Source organism: Vicugna pacos, chromosome 22 (genome assembly GCF_048564905.1).
Source record: "Vicugna pacos chromosome 22, VicPac4, whole genome shotgun sequence".
NCBI lineage: Eukaryota > Metazoa > Chordata > Mammalia > Artiodactyla > Camelidae > Vicugna > Vicugna pacos.
In genome coordinates, this window is record NC_133008.1 from 32450402 (window position 1) to 32473734 (window position 23333).

The 23333-nt window shown below is 59.5% G+C and overlaps 1 protein-coding gene across 4 annotated transcripts; it reads right to left on the reverse strand.

Moving 5' to 3' along the window:
• Window positions 1-14: 14 nt before the first annotated feature.
• On the reverse strand, window positions 15-23196 carry PALM (paralemmin). 4 transcript variants are annotated; one of them, XM_006206447.4, is made up of 10 exons: window positions 14659-15199; window positions 13163-13209; window positions 12591-12642; window positions 12097-12177; window positions 11773-11903; window positions 10127-10280; window positions 8532-8553; window positions 7290-7349; window positions 5496-5627; window positions 15-2096 (listed from the first exon to the last, which is right to left on the reverse strand). In XM_006206447.4, the coding sequence occupies exons 1-10, from the start codon at window positions 14806-14808 to the stop codon at window positions 1564-1566; spliced, it is 1362 nt and encodes a 453-aa protein (XP_006206509.3). In that variant the 5' UTR covers window positions 14809-15199; the 3' UTR covers window positions 15-1563. The 4 variants fall into 4 exon arrangements, with proteins under 4 accessions (XP_006206509.3, XP_072804247.1, XP_072804245.1 ...); XM_072948146.1 differs by lacking the exons at window positions 13163-13209; window positions 14659-15199 and adding an exon at window positions 22921-23196; XM_072948144.1 differs by lacking the exon at window positions 5496-5627 and having other exon boundaries at window positions 14659-15203.
• Between the last annotated feature and the right edge of the window lie 137 nt (window positions 23197-23333).

Below are 23333 nucleotides of genomic sequence, written 5' to 3' on the forward strand. Positions count from 1 at the left end.
ACTCCAGGTCCTGGGGCTGTTCACACTGTTTATTTGCTTCTCTGGGAAAGTCAAGAACATCGGGGCCTCATCACACATCGAAAGCAGAGGGGCGGCAAGGGCACTTCAGCGGAGGCTCACAGCTCGAGGACTCGGGTGGACTCGAGTAGGGGGGGGATTCCATGGCCACTGCCCAGGGTCGCCTCAGAGAGGGTCTCTCCTCCCAGCCACCAGGGGCAGAGCTGAGATAGGGACCCAGGCTGTGGTCCAGGGCAGCCCCTGCACCCACCCTGCTGAGGCAGGAGCAGCCTGCGCCCTGGGCACCAGGCTGCAGGCTCCTGGGGGAGGGGCTGTGATGGGGCCTGGTTGTCCACAGCCCACACATGAGAGGGGCTGTGAGCACGTGCACGAATGTGCCTCTGGGGACGAGTGTGGCTGCAACCAGGGAGATGTGTGTACATCTGTGGGTGTCAGCTGCTCCCAGGAGGGGAGCCCCTCGCCCCTCGCCCCTTCCAGTGAGGGGGCAGGCGCACATCAGGCTGGGCAGCAAATGGCGGTCTCCAGCTGCAAACCAGGGGATGCTGCCTGCCCTGGGCTGTGTCCCCCTCCACTGCCCAGAAGGCGCCAAGCCCCGCAGAGCTGGCGGTGGGCCCGATCTCTGGGCTACAGCTGGGGAGACCCAGGATCCTGGTCCAGGCAGGCTGGAGAAGGGGCCAGGGGCAGCCCCCCAGGGTCCCCAAATTAGCACCAGGAGGAAGGAGGGCCCAGTGGGGATGGGCGCTCAGGACAAGAAAGGGCTCACGTGGCCCTGCCTTGTACAGGAGGCAGCTCAAAGACCCCTGGCCCGGCCTGGCCAGAAGACGACACAGGGGTCACACCCTTCCCGAATGGGAGGCGTGTCCCCAGGGCTCCCCCTTCCCAGGCTCCATCATCTGCTGGCTGCGCCAAAGAGTGTGTGGGGGGAGGGGCACATGAGGCTGGGGTGTCCCGAGGGGCCCGGGCTCCATTCTAAGACTTCGAGCCTGGTCTCCCTAGAGAGGCACAGCCTCACCCCGACTGCCCAAGATCCGGACCCAGTGCCTCGGCCTCCACTTTCAGAGGCTGAATGGGGACAGAGCAGTCCCCCAGAACCCCTGGCTCCCCAAGTCCCTCTCTGGCAGGGTGTCCCCTCAGGGACCTCATTGGAGGTGGCAGGAAGGCACAGGCAGGAGGCCCAGAGGTGGCAGCTTGGCCTGGGGCTGTGTGGAGGCCGCGGGTCACATCGGCCAGGACCGCTGTGGGCTAGAGCCACCTTGTGGAGCTGCCGCCACGTGAGAGGCCCTCGTGCAGGGAGAAGCGGGAACGTCCGTGTTTCTCCTACCAGGCATGGGTGCACGGCTCAGTGGTTTAGGGGTGTGGGGTGTGGTGATGGGACGGGGGACCCCTGACCCTCTCTTTCCAGTGAAAGACAACTCAGGAGGAACACGTGACGACACAGCGCGTCCTGGGCCCATGACTGCGGGTGGAGGGTGGGCGGGCGCTGTGAGGGCCAGGCTGTGGGTGTCCGGTGCAGAGGCAGGGCCGGGGTCTGGGGGGCCGGGCGGTTCACATGATGGAGCAGCATTTACAGCGCTGCTTCTTCATGTCTAGGTCCTGGGCGTCACTGGCGGGGGCCTCAGGCCCCACCTGGTTCTCCTCTCTGGAGCCCTCAGTGGCAGGGGGCTCAGCCGCACTGCCGTTGGGTGGGGCGGGCTCCTGGGGCTCAGCAGCGTCTTCGATGACCACCAGCTCCGCGGTGATGGTGTCCTGCAAGCCCAGCGCCTTCTGGGTCTCGGCCTCATCTTCCACGCTCTGGTAGCCCATGAAGATCATGGTGACTGGGGGCTCCTGGCCGGGCTGGATGCCTGGCGGGCCCGACGTGGCCTCTCCCGGCTGGGCCTGAACTCCTGTGATCTCCCGCCTGGCGGGCGTGGTCCGGATGGCCTCCTCCAACGGTGGTCCCCGGGGCTCCACTGGCCCTGCCGCGGACCCCGCTTCGCTCAGCGTGACCTCGTCTGCCTTGTGGATGAGTTCGTCCACCTCAGAGGAGCTCAGGGGGTGGATCCCATTCTCCGCAGTGCCATCCACGGCATGGACCACTGGCAGGGGGAGGTGGGGTGGGGAAGAGAGAGAGAGACAGAGAGACAGAGAGAGAGAGAGAGAATGAGTTGGTTCCCAGACAGAAGGGAAAGGCTGGTAGGGCTGAGAGCCATCCCTTGGCAAAAGGAAAATCATAAACCAAATTGCACCTTTAGAACTGACTGACAATTAGAACTCCTACTGGGATCTGCGGATGCAGACAAATTGATGCACAGAGGAAAATTTACAGGAACCAAGAAGGAAAAAATGAACTCATTTTTCATTGTCTTGCATCTTGAAGCATCTTCATATTCCCCAGCCAACTGGCACCCACCTGATCACCCTACAAAGTAAGTCTGTTTTTTTGCTGTTGCAAAGATGGTGAAAATGGAGTTCACAGAAGGGAAGTAACTAGCCCAAGGTCACACAGCTGGCCTGGGCTGGACCCTGCTCTTTCTCCCAGTCTAAGCATGTTTCCCTTCATGAGGAATTGCAGGGATTCTGATTCCCCCTCTCATTGAGTTCCTGTAGATAACCTTCAATTAAACTTTAGTTCATCCACCCAGTCTTTGTTTTCTAGTAAACACCCTGAAGGCTATACCTTTTCCTCTGAATTCGGCTTTGGCTGCAGCTCATGGATTACTGTATGTCATTCTCTTTCAAGTGTAGTTTATAATTTCCATTTTGATATTTTGATTGATTGCTTCTTTAAGTCAAGATTTATTTAGAAGAGTGTTTCTAACTTGAGGAGAGTGGGGGTCTGTGGTCCAGGAACACAGACGTAAGATATAAACTTCATAACAGGATATAGTCACTTTCTGAAAATGCTCTAATTGTGTTTACGAAAATAACGTGCATTCTCCATTGGGCAGAGTTTTATACATGCAATCAAACTTGTTAAGCAGTATTTTCCAAATCTCTCCAGCTTTTGTCATCTGTGTCTCTCTGAGTGGTCATTTTCTAAGCTGAAGTGCAGTCTCTAAGGACTGGACTTCAGCATCTGGGAGGAGTCCCGGCCACAGTCCAACGCCAGCCCCAGATCACAGCCTGGCTAACTCCTTCTAGAAACACTGCTTCCCAGTTGCTTAGGGAGGGAGGGAGGGAGGGAGAGACACACCAGATGCCCCAGGGCCTCATCTCCTCCCGGGCCAAGGGTCAGGGCTCCGGCTTCTGGCCAGAAAGAAAGTGCTTTCCACTCTCAGTTTCCATATTCCTGGAGAGGGGTGCCCACGCTTCAAGGTCTTGTGGTGACTTTGAACTGGAGGCCCAGGTGTGGTTGTGCCTGGGTCACAAAGAATCAAGCTAGGTATTTCCCACTGGCCACTGCCTCAGCGTAGGAATCTGAGCCCTTGGCTGCCATGGAAACGGATCACTTTCCCACTACTAAGCAACCAGAGGCCAGTCTGGTCAGGTCCTGAATCCCTAGGGGTTAGGCCAGGCTGGGCTCAGTGGCCAAGGTGAGGACATTCTGTGAGCACAGGGATCCTCTGCCCCTTGGCCCTGTGCTGTCATCGGGGCAGTTGGGACTTGCCCAGAACCACATAGCTGGTGAGAGCTGGAGCCAGGATTCCACCTGGGTCGACAGCCCCAAGCCACAACAGGGCTGGGCTGTGACAGGACCCCTCTAGTAGCATTCTGGATGTCCCAGAGGCCTGAACAACCTCTTTGGAAATCAAAACCACAACGAGGTATCACTTCAACCCCACCAGGATGACAATAATAATAATAACAACTTTTAAATGTTCAATAACAAGGGTTGTTGAGGATGTGGAGAAATCGAAACCCTCATGCATGGCTGGTGGGAAAGGAAAATGATACAGCCACTGCAGAAACACCCCAGAAGTTCCTCAAATGGTTAAACATAGAGTCACCATGACTCAGCAATTTGACTCCTAGGTATTAACCAAGAGAAATAAAAACATACGCCCACACAAAAACTTGTATAGCACAAAACCGAAAAGTAGAAACATCCGACATGTCTATCAACTGATGCCTGGATAAACAAAATGTGGTCCATCCTCACACGGGAAGTTCACTCAGCCGTGAAAAAGAGAAACACACTGGCACTGGCTACCATGTGGATGGACCTGGAGGACTGATGCTCAGTGAGAGCCAGACACACAAGGCACACAGTGTGTGAGTCCAGTGATGTGAGACATCCAGAACAGGCCAGTCCACAGAGATGGAGTGTGGGTTCAAGGTTACCATGATGGGGACAGGAAAGGATGCAGTTTCTACTTGGGGAAGAAAAATATTCTGGAACCAGATAGTGAGGGTGTACAACATGGTGAATATTTCAAAACCCACTGAATTGGGTGGGGGTCCTGCATCTTCTCCCTTCTTCTTCCATCTTCTCATGAGGGTGGCACTCCTGGACTCACTAATGGACCCTAAAGCTGAGCTGTGTTAATTTTACACCTGACTCAGGGGATCAGTGCTGGGGACTCCATGTCTTGAAGAAAGCCAATACTTGCCTTTATTCCAAATGTCCTTTTAATGTCTTCTTAACACACTGTCTTTACTAAGGTGGGTTCATTCCTTTTTCTAGCATCACTGTGAATATTGCCCAGAATAGACAGAATACTATCCTACAGGCCATGCCAGAAATGAACAAAAGTTTAAATGCCACAATGTTTATGAGACCATTTAAATACTGATGGACTGCATGGTTTAAAGGAAACTTTTCCTTCGTTTAAAAAAGTGGATTTTACCTTACGTGAATTACATTGAGAGAGACAGAGAGAGGAAGCGGGGAGAGAGGCAGGCACTTTGGAACTTCTCCCCAGGGCTGCCCTCTCTTCCTGTCTCCACCTTCCTTGTGTGGGTGTTTCCTCACTGGAAGAGGGGACTCTAAAAACCAGATTAGACCTCAGCACCAAGGCCCTTGCCACCCTGGCCAAGATCGCTGTCCCCACCCCTCCACTCTGCATCAGCCCCAAGGGCTCTTCTCGCCACCCCCTCCCGAAGCCCAGCAAACTCCATCCCACCTCAGGGCCTTTGCACGTGCTGTCCTCACCCAGGTGTGCTGGTACCCACACCCACCGTGTGTCTGTTCACCTCCTCTGTGGAGCCTTCCCTGTCCCCTCCCTGCCCTGCTGGATCCTGTCTCGGCCCTCTCTGCATCTCTGGGTTTTTTTTTTTTTTTTGGAGTCTTTATCACAACAGCAATTATTTAAATGAGTAGTCTGTGAGGTTGGGATTGAAGGGCTGGCTGGCTGGGAAGTTCCCAGGACTGAGTGCCTCTGGCTCAGGATTTGCCCCTGCAGCCCAGCTAGCGCTGGCCAGGCCCCTAGGTAGTTTCCCAGATGGAGGGAGGCTGGTCTGCAGGTCCGTGGGCTGTGGGATGAGACCCAGCCCTGGACGGTGCCCCATCAAACCAGCGTGGGTCCGCGCTGGCCAGGCGGGAGAGGGGCGCGTACCTTTGGTCTCGTCCTCGTAGACCTTGACGCCCTGAGGGAGGCGCTCCCGGGGGAGCACGGTGGCGCTGGACAGCACCCGCGTCTCCCCAGTCACCTTGTCCTTCTCCACCGTGATCTCCACCGAGTACATGGCTGGCACGAGAGGCACCGGTTACGCTGCGGCCCACCTGCCCACGTGCCCCCCAACGGGCTGCAGCCAAGCCAGGGAGGGGAGCTGGCAGCACAGAGCCAAGCAGCGGGTGCCCTCAATGCAGCCCTCCCCAGCTCAGCGCCCGTCCATGGCTCCCGAGTGCCACGGGCGTGGGGTCTGAATCGCTCTGCTCGGCCTCCAAGGCCCCCTGGTAGCCCCACTCGGTCTGCAAAGCCTTAGAGTCCAGTCAGTTGGAGAGGCATGCCTTGCCCACTCCAGCCATGATTTGAACACAAGTCTCAAGCCTGTGCGCCCAGCATCCAGGCCTGCCCGCCGGCTCGTGCTCGCTGCGCTGCACGTCTAAGTCGACCACTCCACGGGGAAGACGGGATGATTCCCTCCTGAACTGAATGAGGTCCCTATCAGCTAGGACCAGAGCTCAACCTCCAGCATCTGCCCTTGCTCTACAGAAATCGTCACCACGAACACCACACGGGGCCTAGCAGTGAGCCCCTGGCCCCCAGCTCCCACCCCTCCCCCTCCCCCACCACGCCCAAGAGCCCCCCTGACCCGCGCGTTCTCACAGGCGTGTCCGTTCTCCCGCCTGTCTCACCGCCCCCACCCCCAGCCCCTCCGCTGTCCATCCGCAAACCCTGTGGGCGCTGCCTTCACGGCACCCAGACCCGACCACTCACCGCTCGTCCCTCTGCAGTCCCTGCTGGTGGGGGGGAGCACTTGCCCCCACTATTCCTCCCCACCTTCTCACCATCACTTCCCCCAACCCGGCCCCTCTGGGACAGCCGGTCCCCTCCGACCCGGTCTCCCAGCCCTGCCCACAGCCTGTTCTCCCTATCGCCACCAGAGGGCGCCGGTGAGCACCACTGACGCCCTGCAGGTGCCCCTCCTTCTCTGGGAAATGCTACCCTCCACCTCCCTCCTCCTAGGGCAACACCCCTGCACCCGGCAGGAGACCCTGGGCCTCCTCTCCCTCCCCACGTGTGGTCACATCCTGGTCTTCACTCCCCTCCAGGGTTTCACGCCTCCAAACTTACTCTAGTAAGAACGGCGGCAGCAACAAGGCTCTGCTGTTTGTTGTGACTTGTCACTCAGACTGGGGTCTGTGCTGGGCCCTGGGCAAGATGGCTCTGCAATCCCACCCCTCCAGATTATGTGATCAAGCAGGGATTTGAACCCTGACCTTGTAGAACTCTGAGTGCTAACCCTAACTCTTCCCTGCTTGGTAACCCCCAGGGATGGGCACTCCCTCCCTCCCCAACGGCAGCCCGAGGGTGGTGAAGGAGGGGTTTGCAGGGAGCGAGTGCAGGCGTGTGCGAGCGGGTGCTGCTCCCACCGAGCCCAGGAGCGAGCGACGAGGTTAAGGGGATGGAAGCCATGAGGGGTGTCAGGTTAGAGCCACCATGCAAGGGGGCCCATCTTCTCGGGGAAGCTGGGCCAGCTTGTGACGGAGGTGCCAAAGCTGAGGGGGCACCCAGGCCCTGCCCAGGCTCAGAGCTGTGGCCTTGGTCTAGCCGCCACCCCCATAACCACAGCACTCACCAAGTGCTGCTGCACCCGACCTCACCCTGGCCTGCCAGGCCCCCCAGGGCTGCCACTCGGCCTAGGATGGTGGCTGGACACAGGTCCGAGCCCCAGGGCCAACCCACCTGCCTTCATCATGGTGGAGCCTTCGACCATCCTCATGGGGGTGTTGGAGATTCTCTTCTCTGCTCGGGGGCAAAGCATGGAAAGACAGAGGTCAGAGGAGAGATCACACAGTCTCCCCTACCCCCAGACTCCTGGACACTCCCAGACACGTGAAAATGACCCCCAGGCACCCAGATAACCCTCCCACACACCTGGCCAGATACCTGGCCTCTCCCCGTAAACATGCATACACCCAGACCCTCCACACAGGTGCGCATGCCCAGAACCCCCAGACACACACAGACTCCCTCCCTAAAAAGAAAACACACTCCAGCCCCACAGCCCATTCATTGCACATCTCTTGGTCCAAATGGTTTTCACAAGATCCCTGAGAGGCCTGCATGGATTTTTTCTTAATTATTAATTTTTAATTCCACAGTAAGACAAGCAGACACTCTCTCCTTGTGAATAATTAACACATGACAAATCAGGCCCAAGGCGCTCTGGCTGCCACCTCCAATCCTGGCTGGTGGCTCCCCTTCCATGCTTTAGACACAGAAATAGACATGTTTAGTATATATTTTAATATATAATTTATGCTGTAGAATTTTACATACTTAATAACTTAATATTACATTTAGTAAACTTATAACTAAATGTATATATTTAAATGTCATGTATACATAGGAAATACTTGCAAATGTGTATATTTATATACCTGCAATAAACTTATGAGGGGCGTAAAATGGGTCCCAGAGTTCAAACTTTGAGCTTTTTTCTTTGTTTCCTGGATGGTGGTCTTCCACGTCTGTGTGTGTGAGACCTTTGTCCTTTTAAATGGTGCAGGGTCTCCTGGACAGCCAGGACTATGATTTCTCACCCCCCACAGACCCCATCTTACAGATGTGAAAACCGAGGCCCACCCACCTGCCCAGGAGCTCAGAGCAGGTGGGTGTGGCTCCCTGGGGCGGGGGTGGGGGCACGCCACCTGGACCCAGAGCCTCAGGTTGGGGCTGAGCCCTCATCTGTAACGGATGCTGCAGAAACTCCATCCCAGGGATGTTGTGAAAATTACATGAAATGACCATGTTGGGCACTGGGCCAGGCTCAAAGCCGCTGAGGACAAGGACAGCCAGAACCATTGTGCTACTGTTTTACTTAATCAGCAACAGTAACACCTTGAAGGCACCCCCCTGGCCTGCCACCCCATCCCTGGCCACCAGAGGGCGCTGGGGCCTGGCCGCCCCTTCCAGACGACATACCTTTGGGTGTGCCCACCGGTGTCTGCAAGAAAGAAGGCAGAGGGGTCAGGAGTGGCGGAGGGTCCCCTCCGCGGGGGGCAGGAGCCTGGGGAGGGCCTGGCTCAGCGGTGATCCCATCACAGGCACCGTCTCCTCCTGGACCTACCCTCAACCCTGCTCTAGCCATTGACAGCCAGAAATGTCCCTGCGGCTCCCAGTATTCCCCAACACAAAGTCCAACCCTTCCTGGTGACCCCCAGGCCCTGGGTCAGCAGAGCCCTGCCCACTGGCCTCTCCCTCTGCCTCCCACCTCTGGCCTCTCTGGCCTCCTTGCTGTCCCAGGGCCTTTGTGTGCAATGTCCTTCCACTTGGAAGGCCCTTCCTGGGTTTCCGCTTGGCCAGCTCCTCGCTGAGCTCCCGGACCACCCAATCCTAATCAAAAGGTGGCTCCCCGCCCCCCATCCCGGGGCTGTTCCCCAGGTGACTGTGGTACTCGCCCTGTCAGTATCTGTCTCCTCACAGGAGGCGCGCATCACGAAGGAAAAGACCATGCCAGCCAGTCTGCGCTCAATCAGCCTCACTGGAAACCCCCTCTCACCTCAAGTCCCTGCCTGGAAAACTCCTGCTCAGCCTCCAAAACCTTCTCTGGGAAGGGCGCCCAGTCCTCCCATGAATCAGACACCTCACTGGGGACTCTACAGTGCCCTGTGCTCCCCCACAATAGGTCCAACTGCCTTCCTGTGTTGGTGTGGCCTGATACATCTGCATCTGCCTGCACAACCAAGGAGTCCAGGGCCCGGGTCTGTGTCCTCCTGGTCTGCCACAACCAAGCCGACACAAGAAATGAGGGCCAGTCTGCAGGCTCCAGAACGAGGCCCTCAAACAGCAGTTGGCGATGGACCAGGACAGAAGCAGGGATGCTAGCTTCCGTGGCCCTGCCCCAAGATGGGGTGGCATCTCCTGGCTGAAGCCCCTCCGGGGTTGGGACAGCGAGGATGGGTGAGGGGAGAGGAAGTGGGTCCCCCAGGCCCTCTGAGTCCCAAAGACAACAAAGGGGGTTGGGAGCCTCCAGAATTTGTGTTAACATGCTGTGGTGGACATGTGCTCTGGGTCTAGAGTTTTAGGGTCTGGTTTCAACAGAGCCTGGTACACACGCCAGACCCCAGAATCCATGGCTGAGCCCAAGAAAGACCGTTCTTCAGCTGTGTGGCCTTAAGACAGTCTCTCAACCTCTCTGGGCCTCAGTTTTTGTCTTCCACCAAATGGGAACGCTGCTCCCACCTGAGCAGGGCGTCCTGAGGATTAGACAGATGACACCTGTTGTGCTCGAGGAACATAAGGATGACAAGCAGGTGGTATTCGGGGAAAACTCTCTACCAGTGAAGCGCTGCCATCTACTGACTGACTTACTTCCGTGACACCCCCCCACCGAGGGCGGGGAAACAGGCCCAGGGAGGCAAAGCACCGTGCACAGGGCACACGGCAGGGAGGTGGCCAGGCTGGGATTCAAAGGCTTTAACATCTGCTAGAGCCACTGGCCACAGCCACAGGGAGGCGCTGGAACATCTCTGGGGCGGGGCCAGCAGGATGGCACCCCTGGAACCATCACCTCTTACCTGCTGAGAATTCAGCACCACCTCTGCCTTCTGGTCCTCCTGGGTGGGGGGCGGGGCCGGGGCCGGGGCGCGGGCTGGGCTTGGGGCTGCTGTGCCCTCCTTGGTGGCAGGCAGCACATCGGGGTTCTCCAGCTCCTCAATCTCCTTCTCCAGCCTGGGAAGGGTGCAGGAGGTAAGGCCCCCTGGACTTGGGATGTTCACTAAAAGCCCCGGGGGCTGCCTCACTCCTGCTCATGTGTAGGGAAACAGGCATGACAGAGAATGTGGGCAGCCAGCAAGGGCCAGAGGCGGGGCCTGAACCTGGGCCGGCGGGTCCATGGGTCCCTTCCCTGGGGCTGGGGTTCACCCCTCTGTTTGCTGCCAAGAGATTCTCCTTTTTTTCCACTCAGATACATTTATCTTTACAGGAGGTTTTATCTCTCCAGGGAAACTGAAAAGATCACTTCACTTTCCAAGTATTGGAAGATAACGGTGCCCGTACACCCAGTGAAAACAAAACTGGCATATTCACTCCCACCGAGGTATCACCGGCCTGAGGCTTTGGGCTGCAGGTGTTAAAGGCACTCAGCCTGGGGGTGAGGGGGGCATTCTCTCTGGAGGCTCAGGACAGACTGAGGGGAGTGAGTCTGCCGCCCCTAACACAGTGAGCCCAGATTAGCAAGATGGATACAGCAGGGTCAGCCTGGTGGGCCTCCTGGAGGAGGCGTCCAGGCCGGAACACTGAGCGGGCAAAATGCAGGTAATGGAATCACCTGAGGAATGGGTTGCCCCAACAGGAAGAAAGCCAAGGCCCCCAGAAGCCAGCCATCCAGTAGGGCTTATGGGAGACCCTCCCCCTGCCCAGGGAGGCACCCAGCAGGTGGGATGGCCAGGAGCCCACCTTGTCCCAGCCCCGGTGGCTGGTCACTCCCACCGACCTTCCATCCCACCTGCCAGTGCCCCTCTGCCTGGTCAGTCCCTGCTGTCTTTCCCAGATCCAGCGCAGCCCCATCTCCTTCCAGGCGCACAGGTCACCGATGGGGAAGCTGAGGCCAAGGTGGGGACGCCAGCTGCCAGTCCCCAACTGTTTCCCAGACCAGACACATCTGGATGGGATCTGAAGGTGCCTACGGTGGGGCCTAGGGCTGGCACACATCTCTGGGCCTCCCTGGCCCAGCGGACGTTTGGAAATTTGGCTGTCACTTCCCTCACCCCGCGGCCCCAGGACTGAGCCTGGGCCTCCCGCCTGCCCACCTGCGTGCTTGGAAACTGCTCTGGGCCTTTTGTCCCAGCCCAGGGAAGTGGGATGATCACTTTCCCCAGCCTGCCCCCTCCCCCCGGCTTCCTGCAGGCCCAGCTGCCTGGGCCTCCGTGGCCTCCATGGCCTCCATTAGAGCCAGGAAGAGCCAGCTGGGCTGGCGCCAGGAAGCCCCCAGGGAGGCAGGCAGCTCCCATCCTCAGAGACGCGAGAGACGGGAGACCCGCCCGAACTGTGCATCCCTCTCACACCTGCTCTGCTGGGCAGCGAGGGGAGGAGGGGACGCACGCAGCCCCTGGAGCCCGGGTGGGGGGCCTGCCCCCACCACGTGTTCCCCGAGCACTGAGGGTCTCCCGCCTCGGCCCAGCCCAAGCACCCGGCAGGGGGCAGGTCCCGCAGCCCCGCCCACCTGGAGATGGAGCCCTCAAGGAACCGTGCCTTCTGCTCATCCTCCTGCATCTGCCTCCTCATGTCCTCGTCCCCCTCAGAGGCGGAGGACGGTGTCCCCTCCAGCAGCCAGCGTTCCCGCAGCGCCTTGGACTGGGGCAGCAGGAGTCAAGGTGAAAGTCAGGGGCACAGTCGGGGTCAGAGCAAGGTTGGGGCCCGGGGTCAGGGTCACCCCAGCCTTCCTGCTCCCCCAAACCCCTGTATCGAGCTGAGGCCCGGGGTCCCTGGGCACTGCCGTCCCCCCCAAGCCCAGACCGGCTTTGCGAGGGGCACGCCTGCCCCGTACCTTCAGGTGCTGCAGCTGCCGCCGGTCGTCCTCCAGCTGCCGGCGCCTGCTCTCGATCTCTGCCTGCCTCCTCCGCTTCTCCTGACCGGGCGGCACGGGGGCTCAGGGCGGCATGGGCCGTGGAGCCCCCGCCCCGTCTCCGCCCCACCTCCACTGCCCAGGCCTGTGCCCAGGAGGACTTCGCTTTTTCTGTCAATGGCGGCCACGTGACTCCCGGGGCCCCCACCTGCCCTCCAGCCTCAGTCTCCCCACTGCAGGTGGGCTGTGCTGGGGGTCAAAGAGGACTTTTGGGCTAAGCATCCACACTCTGAGGACTAAGGGGTCTCTGCATTTCCGTTTTGTGGTAAAGGCCTGCAGGCACTCAAGTTTCCCTCACCACACCCTGGTTCTGAGTACCTGGGGCCCCAGGTTGGGTGTGGGGAGCCCCTGAGAACCCAGGTTTCCCCAGCCTCCCCGCACTGGCCACACTGTCTCAGGGACTGGGGAGAACTCACTGCAATGGCCTGGAGCCGCTCCTGCTGGGATGTTGTCTCTGCCGCCAGGACCCTGAGGGGACAGAGAAGGTCAGGCCGAGGGTCCAACCTACCCCTGCTTTCGGCAGATCTGGTTTGAATCTCCACCTTTGTCTTTGAGCTGGGTGAACTCCTCAGTTTCCCTTCTGTCAGGTGGGACCCTTCCCCGCCACCTCAGAGGCAGCACCAGTCTCTCCATCCATCCAATCTCATTAATTCTCCTGATAAATCTTCCCAATAAATCCGGGAGAGGGCAAGAGACAGGAGAGGTGAGGCTCCACCTAGAGACCCGAGAAGTGTTTGGGGAGGAAAGAGCACTGGAGGCTGGGCTCTGAAGGATGCATAGGAGTTCCCCACGAATCAAAGCCTGGAGAAGAGTGTCTCAGGAAGAGCTGCATCACCTTTCTGCCCAGATGGAGAGACCGATCAAGACAGACCCCTCCTCAGCCTCCCACCAAGCATTCTCCAGCCCTGGGAAGGACACTTGGAGGAGGAAGGACCCACCAGCCCCACCTCCCAACCCTTGAAATTCAAACCCAGACTCCCTTTCTCACCCAGTCAATGTCTTTTGAGAGCCCATGTAAGGCAGTTCAGCCTTAAGCTGGCATGCAGTAGGAGCGGGGTAAATGTCAGTATTGCCAGGTGCGCTTAAAGGGACAGGGCTTCATGCTGTGAGGATCTGGGGCCTTCCAGTGGGGCACAGGGGCCAGCAGGGGGTCCAGGACCTGGAGGATGAGTCATCTCGGCCCCTCCCCCCTCTCCTGCACCCCCTCTCCACCTGGGCCCTCCCTTCCTGGTCGCTGGTGGGTCCCTGGAGCTGCACACAGTAGGTGTAGAGTGAAATGCTCCCGCCAATCAAGCCTGGAACAGTCTTTGCAATGGGCTTAATAGTCACCTCATGGCTCCAGGGCCTCTGTGACAATGCAAAAATGGGGGGAGGGCAGGGTTCCTGAGCCCAAGTGGGGGGCTTCCAGATTGCCTGCCTCAAATCCCAGTGATCACAGGGCCACTCTGGGAGGCGCTGATGGGAGGCCTAGTCTCATGGGGTGGGGGGGGAGCTAGACCCTCCCACCTGCCCCAAGCCCCTTATCTTCACAGGGACTGAAATCACACTGTCCTTTGGACCCCGCCCACCCCTCGGCCTCGTCTCAGGGTCTGGAGCCACCCCAGGGCCTCCAAAGACCCTCTGCCCTCCTTGGCCTCAGTTCCCCATCTGCACACCCCACCTGCACACCCCATCTAAACCCTCCCTGTTATGCCCTCCTCCTGCTGTGGGTCAGAAGTGAAGTAGGCCCAAAGTTACATACTGTGTCTACCCCAACCCAAGCCCCTGCCCTGCCAGGCAGCTGCTCAGTGGACATCTATCCTGTGGCTGCAGTGCCCCATCCGTCCGCCCCACTCAGGTTCAGTTTCCTGGCCTCGCTGAGGCCTGTGAAGTCATCTGGCTCCCATGCCCCAGCGAGGCGACCCCACCCAGCACCTCCTTTCCTGTCAGGAGGCACCTGCCCCTCTGTGCCTCCCAGGGGCCCAACAGTATCAGCCACACCCTCTGCAGCTTCCCCTTCTCCTTCCTCAGGGAAGCTAGCTAGGTTCAGCTGGGTGGAGTTCAAGAAAGGCTTGATCCAGCTAGATGGCTCAGCTGCCCTTCCTAAAGGGCCAGATCAGCTGGATTTCTGGGTCTGCCCAGTCACCCTGGGTGACTTGGGCAGGAGGCCAGCCCCTGTGTTCCCCACATCAGCCCATCCCCTCTCTTCTTGAAAACCCCACCTGTCTCACCTCATCCTAGGCCTCTACCATTACTCACCACCACCCTGTCCCCTGACAGCCCACGACCAGAGGCAGCTTCTCAAAACAAGAATCTGAACCAGTCACTCTCTGGCTCTCAAGCCCCCCTGGCCCCCATCACCCCTTGAAAGAAGCCACAAGGCCAGGGTTGCCCAGCCCCCATCCACTTCTCTGCCCTGGTGCCCTCGGCTCTTCCTCTTGTTCACTCTGTTCCAGCCACCAGGACCTCCGGGCTGTGCCCAAACTGCACAAAACTCACTCCTACCTCAGGGCCTTTGCACTTGTTCCCTCGGCCTGATATGCTCTTCCCATAGCTGGAAACTAAGGCCCAGAGAGGGTGAGTCACTTGTCTTAAGTCACATAGGTAGAAAGTAGCAGAGCTGGGATTTCTGCCCAGCTCCAGGCCATACCACATTCTCCCGCTCTAGCGTGGCCTCCAGGGACCCACCCAGGAAGGAGGCAGAGTTGGGGGAGGGGGCAGAACAGCTGAGACCCCAGTGCAAACAGGGCCACGGCAGGCAGAAGGACCAAGCCACCTAATGTCGGGTCCCCATTCCGGCGGCCAGGTGGCCGTTCAGGCTAGACACGGGGACATAGGGATGGCGGTGAGGTCAGCTCGGCAGGCTTGGAGACAAGGAGGGCAGTGTCCTCGCGGGGGCCGCCAGTCCCTGCTGGGCCAAGCCAGGGCAGAGGAAGGTCAGGCGGGCACAGCGAGGTGAGGGCCGGCTCAGGAAGAGAACATCCATCCCTTTCCACCGGTGATGCTGTCACAGCCTGAGGGGCTCAGGCTGTGTGTCTCCCTCACATACCCCTCCCCGGGCCTGGGGGCGCCAGAGCCATAGCACCCGGCCCCGCCCCGGGCGGGCGCAGCAGCCGCGGGTGATGGATGGCGGGGCCCGCGGGAGGCGGTTGCCCTGGTAACCGCGCCATCTCCATGGCAACGCCGAGGCCCAGCGGGCGCGCGGGGGTGGGACTGGCGCCGAGCATCTCCCGCCCCCGGCCCAGCGCTGGGGGGCTGAGGGGCTGAGGGGATTCCTGCCCTAGGCCTCAGGGGCTGCCTAAATAGGGTGGGATTTGGTTGGGTAATGGGGTCTACCCCACCCCCACTGCAGGGGAGGGGGATCCCCTTTCTGGTTTCAGGACCGCGCCCAGGGAGGGGCTTCTATCCAGGAAGGGTCTGGACCCACCCTTGGCGCCAGGCAGCCAAGGTCAAGCCAAGATAAAGCTCAACATCATAAATCCGAAAAATAAAACAAAATAGGACGATGGAGCCCTAATAAAACAGTGATACAATAGAAACATCCTCTCCAGAGCTCACCATCTTCTGCGGGCGGGGCTCACCCTCACTTTACAGAAGGGGAAACTGAGTCAGGGGAGGAGCGAGGCCTGTAAATATTCGCTAAGCCTCCAACCTCCTGAAGGTCCTGTGAGGCACGTGGGATGATTATGGCCGTTTTATCAATGAATGAACTGAAGCATCAGAACGGTGGAGCGGGGACCTGGACCCAGGCAGGCTCCGGAGCGCACTGAGTGCAGGGTCTCCCGGAGGTCTGGCGGGGGGCAGGGCGCAGCAGGGGCTGGAGGGTGCAGGATGGTGAACAGGATGGTGGAGACTCTCACTTCCGCTCAGGGAAGCAGGGCCAGATTACAGAAGATCTTAGAAGCTGGGCAGAGAAGCTGAGTTTTGGCTAAAACGCACTGGGGAGGGGTTAGAGCGGCGGGGCAGTTTTCCCCGCTGGCTGTGTGACCCGGGCAAGTCACTTGCGTCTCTGAGCCCTCCCTTGGCTCCGCTGCGCGATGGGCCACAGCTCGCAGCTGCTGGTGGAGAGACTTGCCCTCCGCCAGGACGCCCACCTTCTGCGCGCAGGCGTCTGGTTCTTGCGCGGTTATTTTTTACGGCACATGGAGCAAATTCTGGGCTCCAGCCGCCTTGTGGGCGGCTCGAGGGCGTCGGCTTCGAGCGCGTGAGATAATCCGGCTCCAGGAGATGAGCTAATGAGACCCAAACCCAGCAAGGCCTCAGCTTTGCGGGCATTTATGTTTTAAAGGCCCAGAGAGGTTATGCAACTGGCCCAAGGTCACCCAGCGGGCAGGAGGGGCAGAAGGGGCCGGAGCGGGAGGTGGGAGGCGGGTGGGGGTGTTGCGCTTGTCTTTCCAGAGTCCAGGCCCTGCTGGGGCAGCTCCAGCCGGAATGAGGGGGTCCCGGCCCAGGCAGGCGCACAGCCCAGAGCTGGAACATTCCTGCACTAATTGAAAGGAAACAGCTGACAACGACCTTGGCCACGGCTGTGTGTAGGGGGAGGCAGAGTCACACGGGGCGGGGGGAGGGGGAGGTGAGAGGGAGCCCAGGGGCCCCTTCCCTCATTGGATGGAGGCTGGAGTCGGGGGAGGCTGGTTTCCAGCTCCCTGCGGGGACTTTGTCCCTCCTGACCCACCAGCACCTTCCCCCTCCAGACACTTCCTCTACCTCTCAGCCCACCACAGAAGCCCCAGGGGCTTGCCCCTCACCCTTCATCAGTTTCTTGCCTTCCCCTTTCTTTCCTCCACCTCCAGGCTCAGCTCAAACACAGCTGCCTCTTCCAGGAAGCCTTCCTGGGTCTCCTCTCCTCATCAGGAAGGAATTACTCCTTCTCAAAGCCCCTCAGCACTCAGCACAGGTGAGCCTCTAGGATTACTACTGTTACTGGTGAGGTAAGCAGCCCATGAGACATGGACTTTCTAGAAGGTTCAAAGCTGAGAGATGTCACCCCCATGGTGGAGACCGAGAGAGCAGGCCACAGACCCGAGAGAGCAGGCCACAGACCCAAGAGAGCAAAACTGTTGTCCATTAACCTGGGATGGGGAGGGGAGGAGCTGGCCCTGCCCTGGGCCTTCTCTGGCTTTAGCTGCAGAGACCAGCCCCAGACACCCACTGTCCTTCCCCACCCCTCACTCTGCTCCAGCCACCTCAAACATCCCAGCGCCATGCCACCTCGGAGCCTTTGCACTGACTGTGTTCCCTGCCTGGTGCACTCTCTTCCAGGTCTCCAAGGGCTCACTAACTCCCTCAGGCCTGTCTTCAGATATCACCTCTTCACTCAGGCCTCCTCTGACCCCCCCCAATTAGCCTCAGCACCTCCATGCCCTCCATCCCCACCCCTGCCAGCCTTCACCACCAGGAAACACCTGATCATGTTACTTATTTTGTTTATTTCCCCTTGAGGACAGTAACGGTCTCTTTTTGTTCCTGCCATGTCCCCCACACTAGGTACACAGGAGGTACTCAATAAATGTTCAATAGACCAGCGAGTCAATTAGGGTCCTTCCATTTCTCAAGAGGGCCCCTCAAAGGTTCCCCAATCCTTATCACACTCCTGCCACCCTCCATGGACCATTTGTCCTGTAATTGCTTCCTTTTTTTTTGTTTTTCTCTTTAAAGAAAATTTTGAATTTATCTAAAACAGGACCTGGGCTCCCCACATCCAGTAGAGGACAAGAGACAAGCCCCAACCACCCTGAAAGTGACTTATAAATAAATATATAAAGCAACCCAAATGCCCATCAAGTGAGGGATGGATAAACACAATGTATCCATCCACAAAGGGGAACATCAGGCACAATGACACCTGCTCCCACGTGGACAAACCCTGAGAGCACCGTGCTCAGTGAGAGAAGCAGACACAGGACACACAGCGTGTGAGTCCATGGATGTGAGGCGTCCAGAACAGGCCAGTCCCCAGACACAGGGAGGGGGCTCCCGGTTGTCAGGGGCTGGGGAAGTGAGTGGGGAGTGACTGCTGATGGGGATGGGTTTTTTTCAGGGGGTGATGGAATGTTCTTGAACTGGATAGAAGTGATGGTTATACAACTCTGTGAATGTACTGAAAACTACTGAATTGTATACTTTAAACAGGTGGATTGTGTGGTGTGTGAATATCTCAAAAAAGCTCGTTAAGAATAAATAAATACATACATATATATAGCAGAAATACTGACTCTCTCACCAAGGGCCATGCTGGAGTCAGAGCTGGGGTCCTACCCACGCTGTGGGGCATTGTAAGGTCCTGCTGGCCCTGCCCTGAGACTCTCCAGGTCAGAAAGATTTGAGCACAGACTGACCAGGGCATCACCTGGCTGCTCCCTGACAGGTGTCACTGGAAGCGCCTGCCAAGTCTGCTGTCCCCACTCCCACCCTGCTCTCCCAGCTGGGTCCCCAGGCCTGTCTCTGTCACACCATGACCCTTCTCTCCAGGTTGCTCTCACGGTGGTCCTCACCTGTCCTGCCCACCACAGGGCCTGGCGTGGGCAACCCTTCCCAATTCCTAGCCCAGTCTAGGCTGTCCCAGCAATGGGCTCTGACTTGCCCTGGGTTCCTGCTTGAAACCCTTGGAGACAGGCACCCCAGCCCAAGCCTGCATGCTCAGGCGCCAAGACCTCTACTCAGCCATCTCATTCTGCCCCAAGACCCTTCTGGAGCAGGGCCACTGGGCCTCCCAGCACATCTAGGGACTGGGCTATCTCTCCTTGACTAGGCCATCATCCTTGCAGGCAGCTCCAACCACTGCCAAGTTCTGAAGTCTCATCTGCGCCTACCCAGATGTGGGGTGGGGGTGGTTGTCCGGTGGGGTTGTCCTGTGTCTACCCCAGCTGGTCGGGGGTGGTCCTCCCAGCTCCCACACTTCTCCCCAAACTGCCCCCCACTGCCCCATCCAGGCTGAGCCCTGACTTTCTTCTCCCTGCTCTGGGCCCTCAGCTGCCCCTCTTTCTGGTGCCTGAGTTGGAACCTCACTCCCCTCCTGCTCAGACACCACCCATGGCTCCCTGTGAATCCCCAGCTGGGCACCACAGGCCTGGGAGGACCCACTCCCAAGAGCACAGACCAAAGAATGCACCCCTCTCCCAACACTTCCCACCTCTGGGCCTTTGCATGGGCCTGACTCTCCACCAGGTATGCCCTTCTGCCTGCCTGAGTAAACCCTGAAATATCTTTTGCAGAAAAGGTCCATGACAGAATGGACCGGGAAACCTTCCTCACATCTCAAAGAAGACCCCTCCAATGGGCTCCTTCAGGCCCCTCTGATCCTGCACAGGGCTGAAATGGTCAGCAGGGTGTATTTCTTAAATGAACAGACAACAGGCTTCCCAGATAGAGAAAGGATGGAAGGAATAGGGTTGCGGACTCCAGAAGAGGTGATGTGACGTTTTGTAAGAAAATCAGCCTGTTTCCCTGCATCAAAATACGAGGCCCTTGAGGATGGGCCTCACCACGGGGCTGGAGCAGATCCTTGCAGGTGGTACTCACAGGGTCCAATTGTAAGGCCCCTGCCCTGCCCCTCGTGGCACCCTGTCTAGGAGGGGGCTGGGTGGGCTCTGTCTCCATTCACCAGACAAGAAAAGTGAGGCCCAGAGAGGGGAGTCAGGACACCCCCTCTCCATGCCCCACTTCCGAGTCAGCAGTCACAGAAGGGGTCCCTGGGGCGGAAGCACGGGCAGGTGCCCCCAGGAACCCAGACTGCAACAAAGGCCACCTGCTGTGTGGCCCAGCAGACCACCCAGGCTGAAAAGCCAATGTCAGGACTCCCAGGAGGACCCTCCAGCTCACAGCTCCTGGGACCTGGGAAGGTACAAAGCTACCCTCCCCTGGCAGCTAAAAGGATACCCCAGGAGAAAACCCCAGCACCACTACTTTCCTGCTGCGTGGCCCCAGGAACGTTCTGTCGCCGCTCTGTGCCTCAGTTTCCCCCCTCACAGGGCTGCTGTAAGAAACAATCACGGTCATATGGACAGAGCCCTCAGTACAAAGCCTAATATCCAGCAAGTGCTCACTCAATGACTGGGAAATCAATGACGCTTGCACTTCTCAAACCAACTTCCTGTGTTCCTGCCACCATCTCCAGCGCTCCCTGCGTTCAGATTCACTCTCTGTTTGAATCAAACTCCTTTGTACTAGGAGATGTTAATTGTTACCAAGACTATGAAGACCAGAAGCCACTGCCACAAACATCAGAGGGAAAACATTAAAAAAAAAAAAGACACAATGAAAGTAAAAACTTACTAAATTCAATTATCACTGGATACAGTCGCCTTTTAACTGGTTCTGCTCCTCATTAAAAAGGGAGATTAGCAAGTGGGACCTCGTTAGCACTCAGAGGAGACTTTCTCCTTGAAAAGGTCCAGACCTCAGGGCGAGAAGGAATCTGGGAGGGTCCTGACCCAACTCTGCTCCCCTGCTCCCGTCCCAGCATCCAAGACTTGCCCTCACCCCAGATGAGGACCTTGGCACCTGAGAACAGCTGCTCCCAGCTAAAGTATCTTTACCAGCCAAAGCCTGAGGCTCCCAGAGGAGCAGCACTGCACCCCTCACCTGGGGCCGCACAGCGACCCCCTCAGTCGGATGTGCATCCAGCTCCGGACCCCCGCCCAGTGTCTCATCCTTCGCCCTGCCCCATCCTTGTCCCAGCTTTACATCACCACCCACCTCCCACCACCCCACTGGTTAGTTCTTGGCTAGTTTTTGCTAACTCCTTACATTCTTAAATTCACGAAAATTAGTTTAATCCTGAAATCAATGAAATGTTGTCAAATTCTTCAATTTATCTCTACAAGAAACTTTCCAGCGCCACCACAAACCGCCACCATCTCCCGTGACTCTGACAGCAGAATCCATGGAAACGGAAGGAGGTGAATGATTATGTTCCAGGAGCCATTGCCTCCGTGCCTGGAGCCGGCTCTGCCTTCGTGGAAGAGGACGAGGAACCAGGGGCAGGTGTTCACATAGGGAGGCACCAGATGGAGCCTCCCCACCCTTCGCCAACCCAAGGGGACAGCTCCCCTGCAGGACTATTCGGGTGGTTAACACCAAGTCCTGCTGCACGTCTGCACCCAGAAAAGCCAGTGATCCACCTAGTGGGGGGCCCACGGCGCTGTATCTGACCCGAGACCAAGAAGGCCTGCGATAGGGCGGCAAGCTCCGTGGGCCCTCCCTGCGCTTTGGGACCTGGGGGCAGCGGTGGCCCCTCTCTGGGCTTCTGTAGCCCTACTGAAAATGAAAGGGACGGCGGGAAAGGAAACAATGGGGCCCATCCAGAACATCTCATTCCTCTGCTCTGGGTGGGTGTTTCCTCACTCTTCACCCCTCCTCCCTGGAGGCAGCCCCCCTCCCCACAGCCACACCCTGCTCAGGGCCTGCTGTCAGGAGGCCCAGAGGCTCCCCTTGGGCCTGGGGAGCAGAGCAGATAAACAAGTGGGGGGAATGTAGCAGACAGGTCTGGGCCCTGGCTCCCCTGAGCCCCTGGCTGGGCTCCCGGGCTGGGTGGGGAGAGCGGGCTGGGCCTTTGTCTGGCTTTCAAAAGCAGAGGACATGGGTGTCTCCTTCCCGGCGAGGGCAGGAGGCGGTGACTCCCACCCCGCTGCGGGTGTGGCGGTCACGGGTGAATCCCTGGAGGAAAGTTGAGGGCTCAGACAACACATCCAGTGGGGTGAGCAGGGCAGCCAGGCAGGGTGGGCTGGCTGGAACTCCGTGTCTGGGCCTCGGGCTGGGTGGGGACCTGGCCCAGAGAGTGGCAGCCGCTGGCCCCGGGACAGGGCAGGCGGGCTGCTGGGACACCAGACACCCCTTCTCCACCCCTGTGCACATAAACACACCCCACAACCCCCCAGTGCCCACCTGTGGGAGTGGGGGCATGGGGGACTCCCTGATGCCAGGAACAGAGGACTTCTGTCTGAAATGACCACTCACACTCACTGGGCACCTGCTCCTGCAGGAATCTGCTGCCACCCAGCAGCTCCTCACCAGACCCCTAGACCCAGGCCGCCCACCCAGCTCGCACCCAGGCCAGCCAGCTCTTGGCTACACCATTTGGGGCCCCACCTTGGGGACACTTTTCCTAGGAGGGGATGAGACCCAAGCTCCCCTATCCGAAAGTACAGGACCTCTGGTCTCACACCCAACCCAGACCCCGAAGCCTGGAGAAAAGCTCCCTGGCTCCACAGAACTCGGCACCTGGGGTGCCTGGACCTCCGGCCTTAGCAGGGGCCCCAGACAGCACTTGAGGCCCAAGGTGAGGGCAGTCAGGCAAGGCAGGACTGGCCGGTGCCCGCGTCCAGGCAGCAGGGAGCAGCGAGCTCACGTTGGGGGTGGGGGAGTGAGCTCAAAGCCGGCGGTGCCATGGGGAGGGGTCGCCCCCTGGCCCCAGGGAGCCCGCTTGGGGGCCCACAGGTGGACGAAGGCCGCGGCCCGCCCTGGGGCGCGGGCAGAGACACAGCACCCACCCCCACCCTGCTCGCGTCCCGGGCTGCCCCCAGCCGCTGCCTCCCGAGTCCCCATTAGCCCGTGGGCCGCCAGGGCGGGGTAGGGGGCGGCCTCCGCGCGGGCACTGCGCAGCCCGTGTCCCTCCCCAGCCGAGTAGGGGTCCCGGAAGCCCCTCGCCACCCACCTCCCCAAGCGAGGACCGCGACGGCCCGGGGGTGGGCCGTGGGTGGGGGGGTGGGGGGAGTGGGGGTCTCAGCCTCCCTCCGGGGCGCCCCCGGCCGGAGCGCGCCTACTCACTCCATTTCCCCGCCGAGGTCCGTGGGTCCGCGAGGCCGGGCGGGGGCGGGCGCGGGGCGCGCGGGGGCGCGCGGGGAGGGCCGGCGGCGGGCGGGCTAAGGCCTGGCGGCCGGGGCTGCGCGGCGCGGGGGCGGCGGCACCGGCGCGGGCATCGCCCCGCGCGCGGCTGTTTATTGTCCGCGCGGCGGCGGGCGCGGGGGGTGGGCTGGGCGCGCGCGCCGCGGCCGCCGCCGCGGCCGCCGCCGCGCTTCGCTCTCGCCCCCTCCCGCCGGCTCCCCGCCTCCCGCCGGCTCCCGCGCTGCGCCTCCTGCCGGCCGCCGCCGCCGCCGCAGCGCCGCGGTCCCCGCGCGCCGGCCCGCCGGTCCCGCCGGAACCTCCGGCCCGGCCGGCGCCGCGTCCCAGGGCCTCCCCAG

Coding starts and splice junctions, on each gene's coding strand:
- PALM (XM_006206447.4), bottom strand. CDS start 14,808: ATGTGGTATGGCCTGGAGCTGGGCAGAAATCCCAGCTCTGCTACTTTC. Junction 12,643..13,162: donor TCTCAAAAGACATTGACTGG/GTGAGAAAGGGA, acceptor CTGTCCCCTCAG/GGTCCTGGCGGCAGAGACAA. Junction 7,350..8,531: donor ACCGGTGGGCACACCCAAAG/GTATGTCGTCTG, acceptor GCCCCCGAGCAG/AGAAGAGAATCTCCAACACC.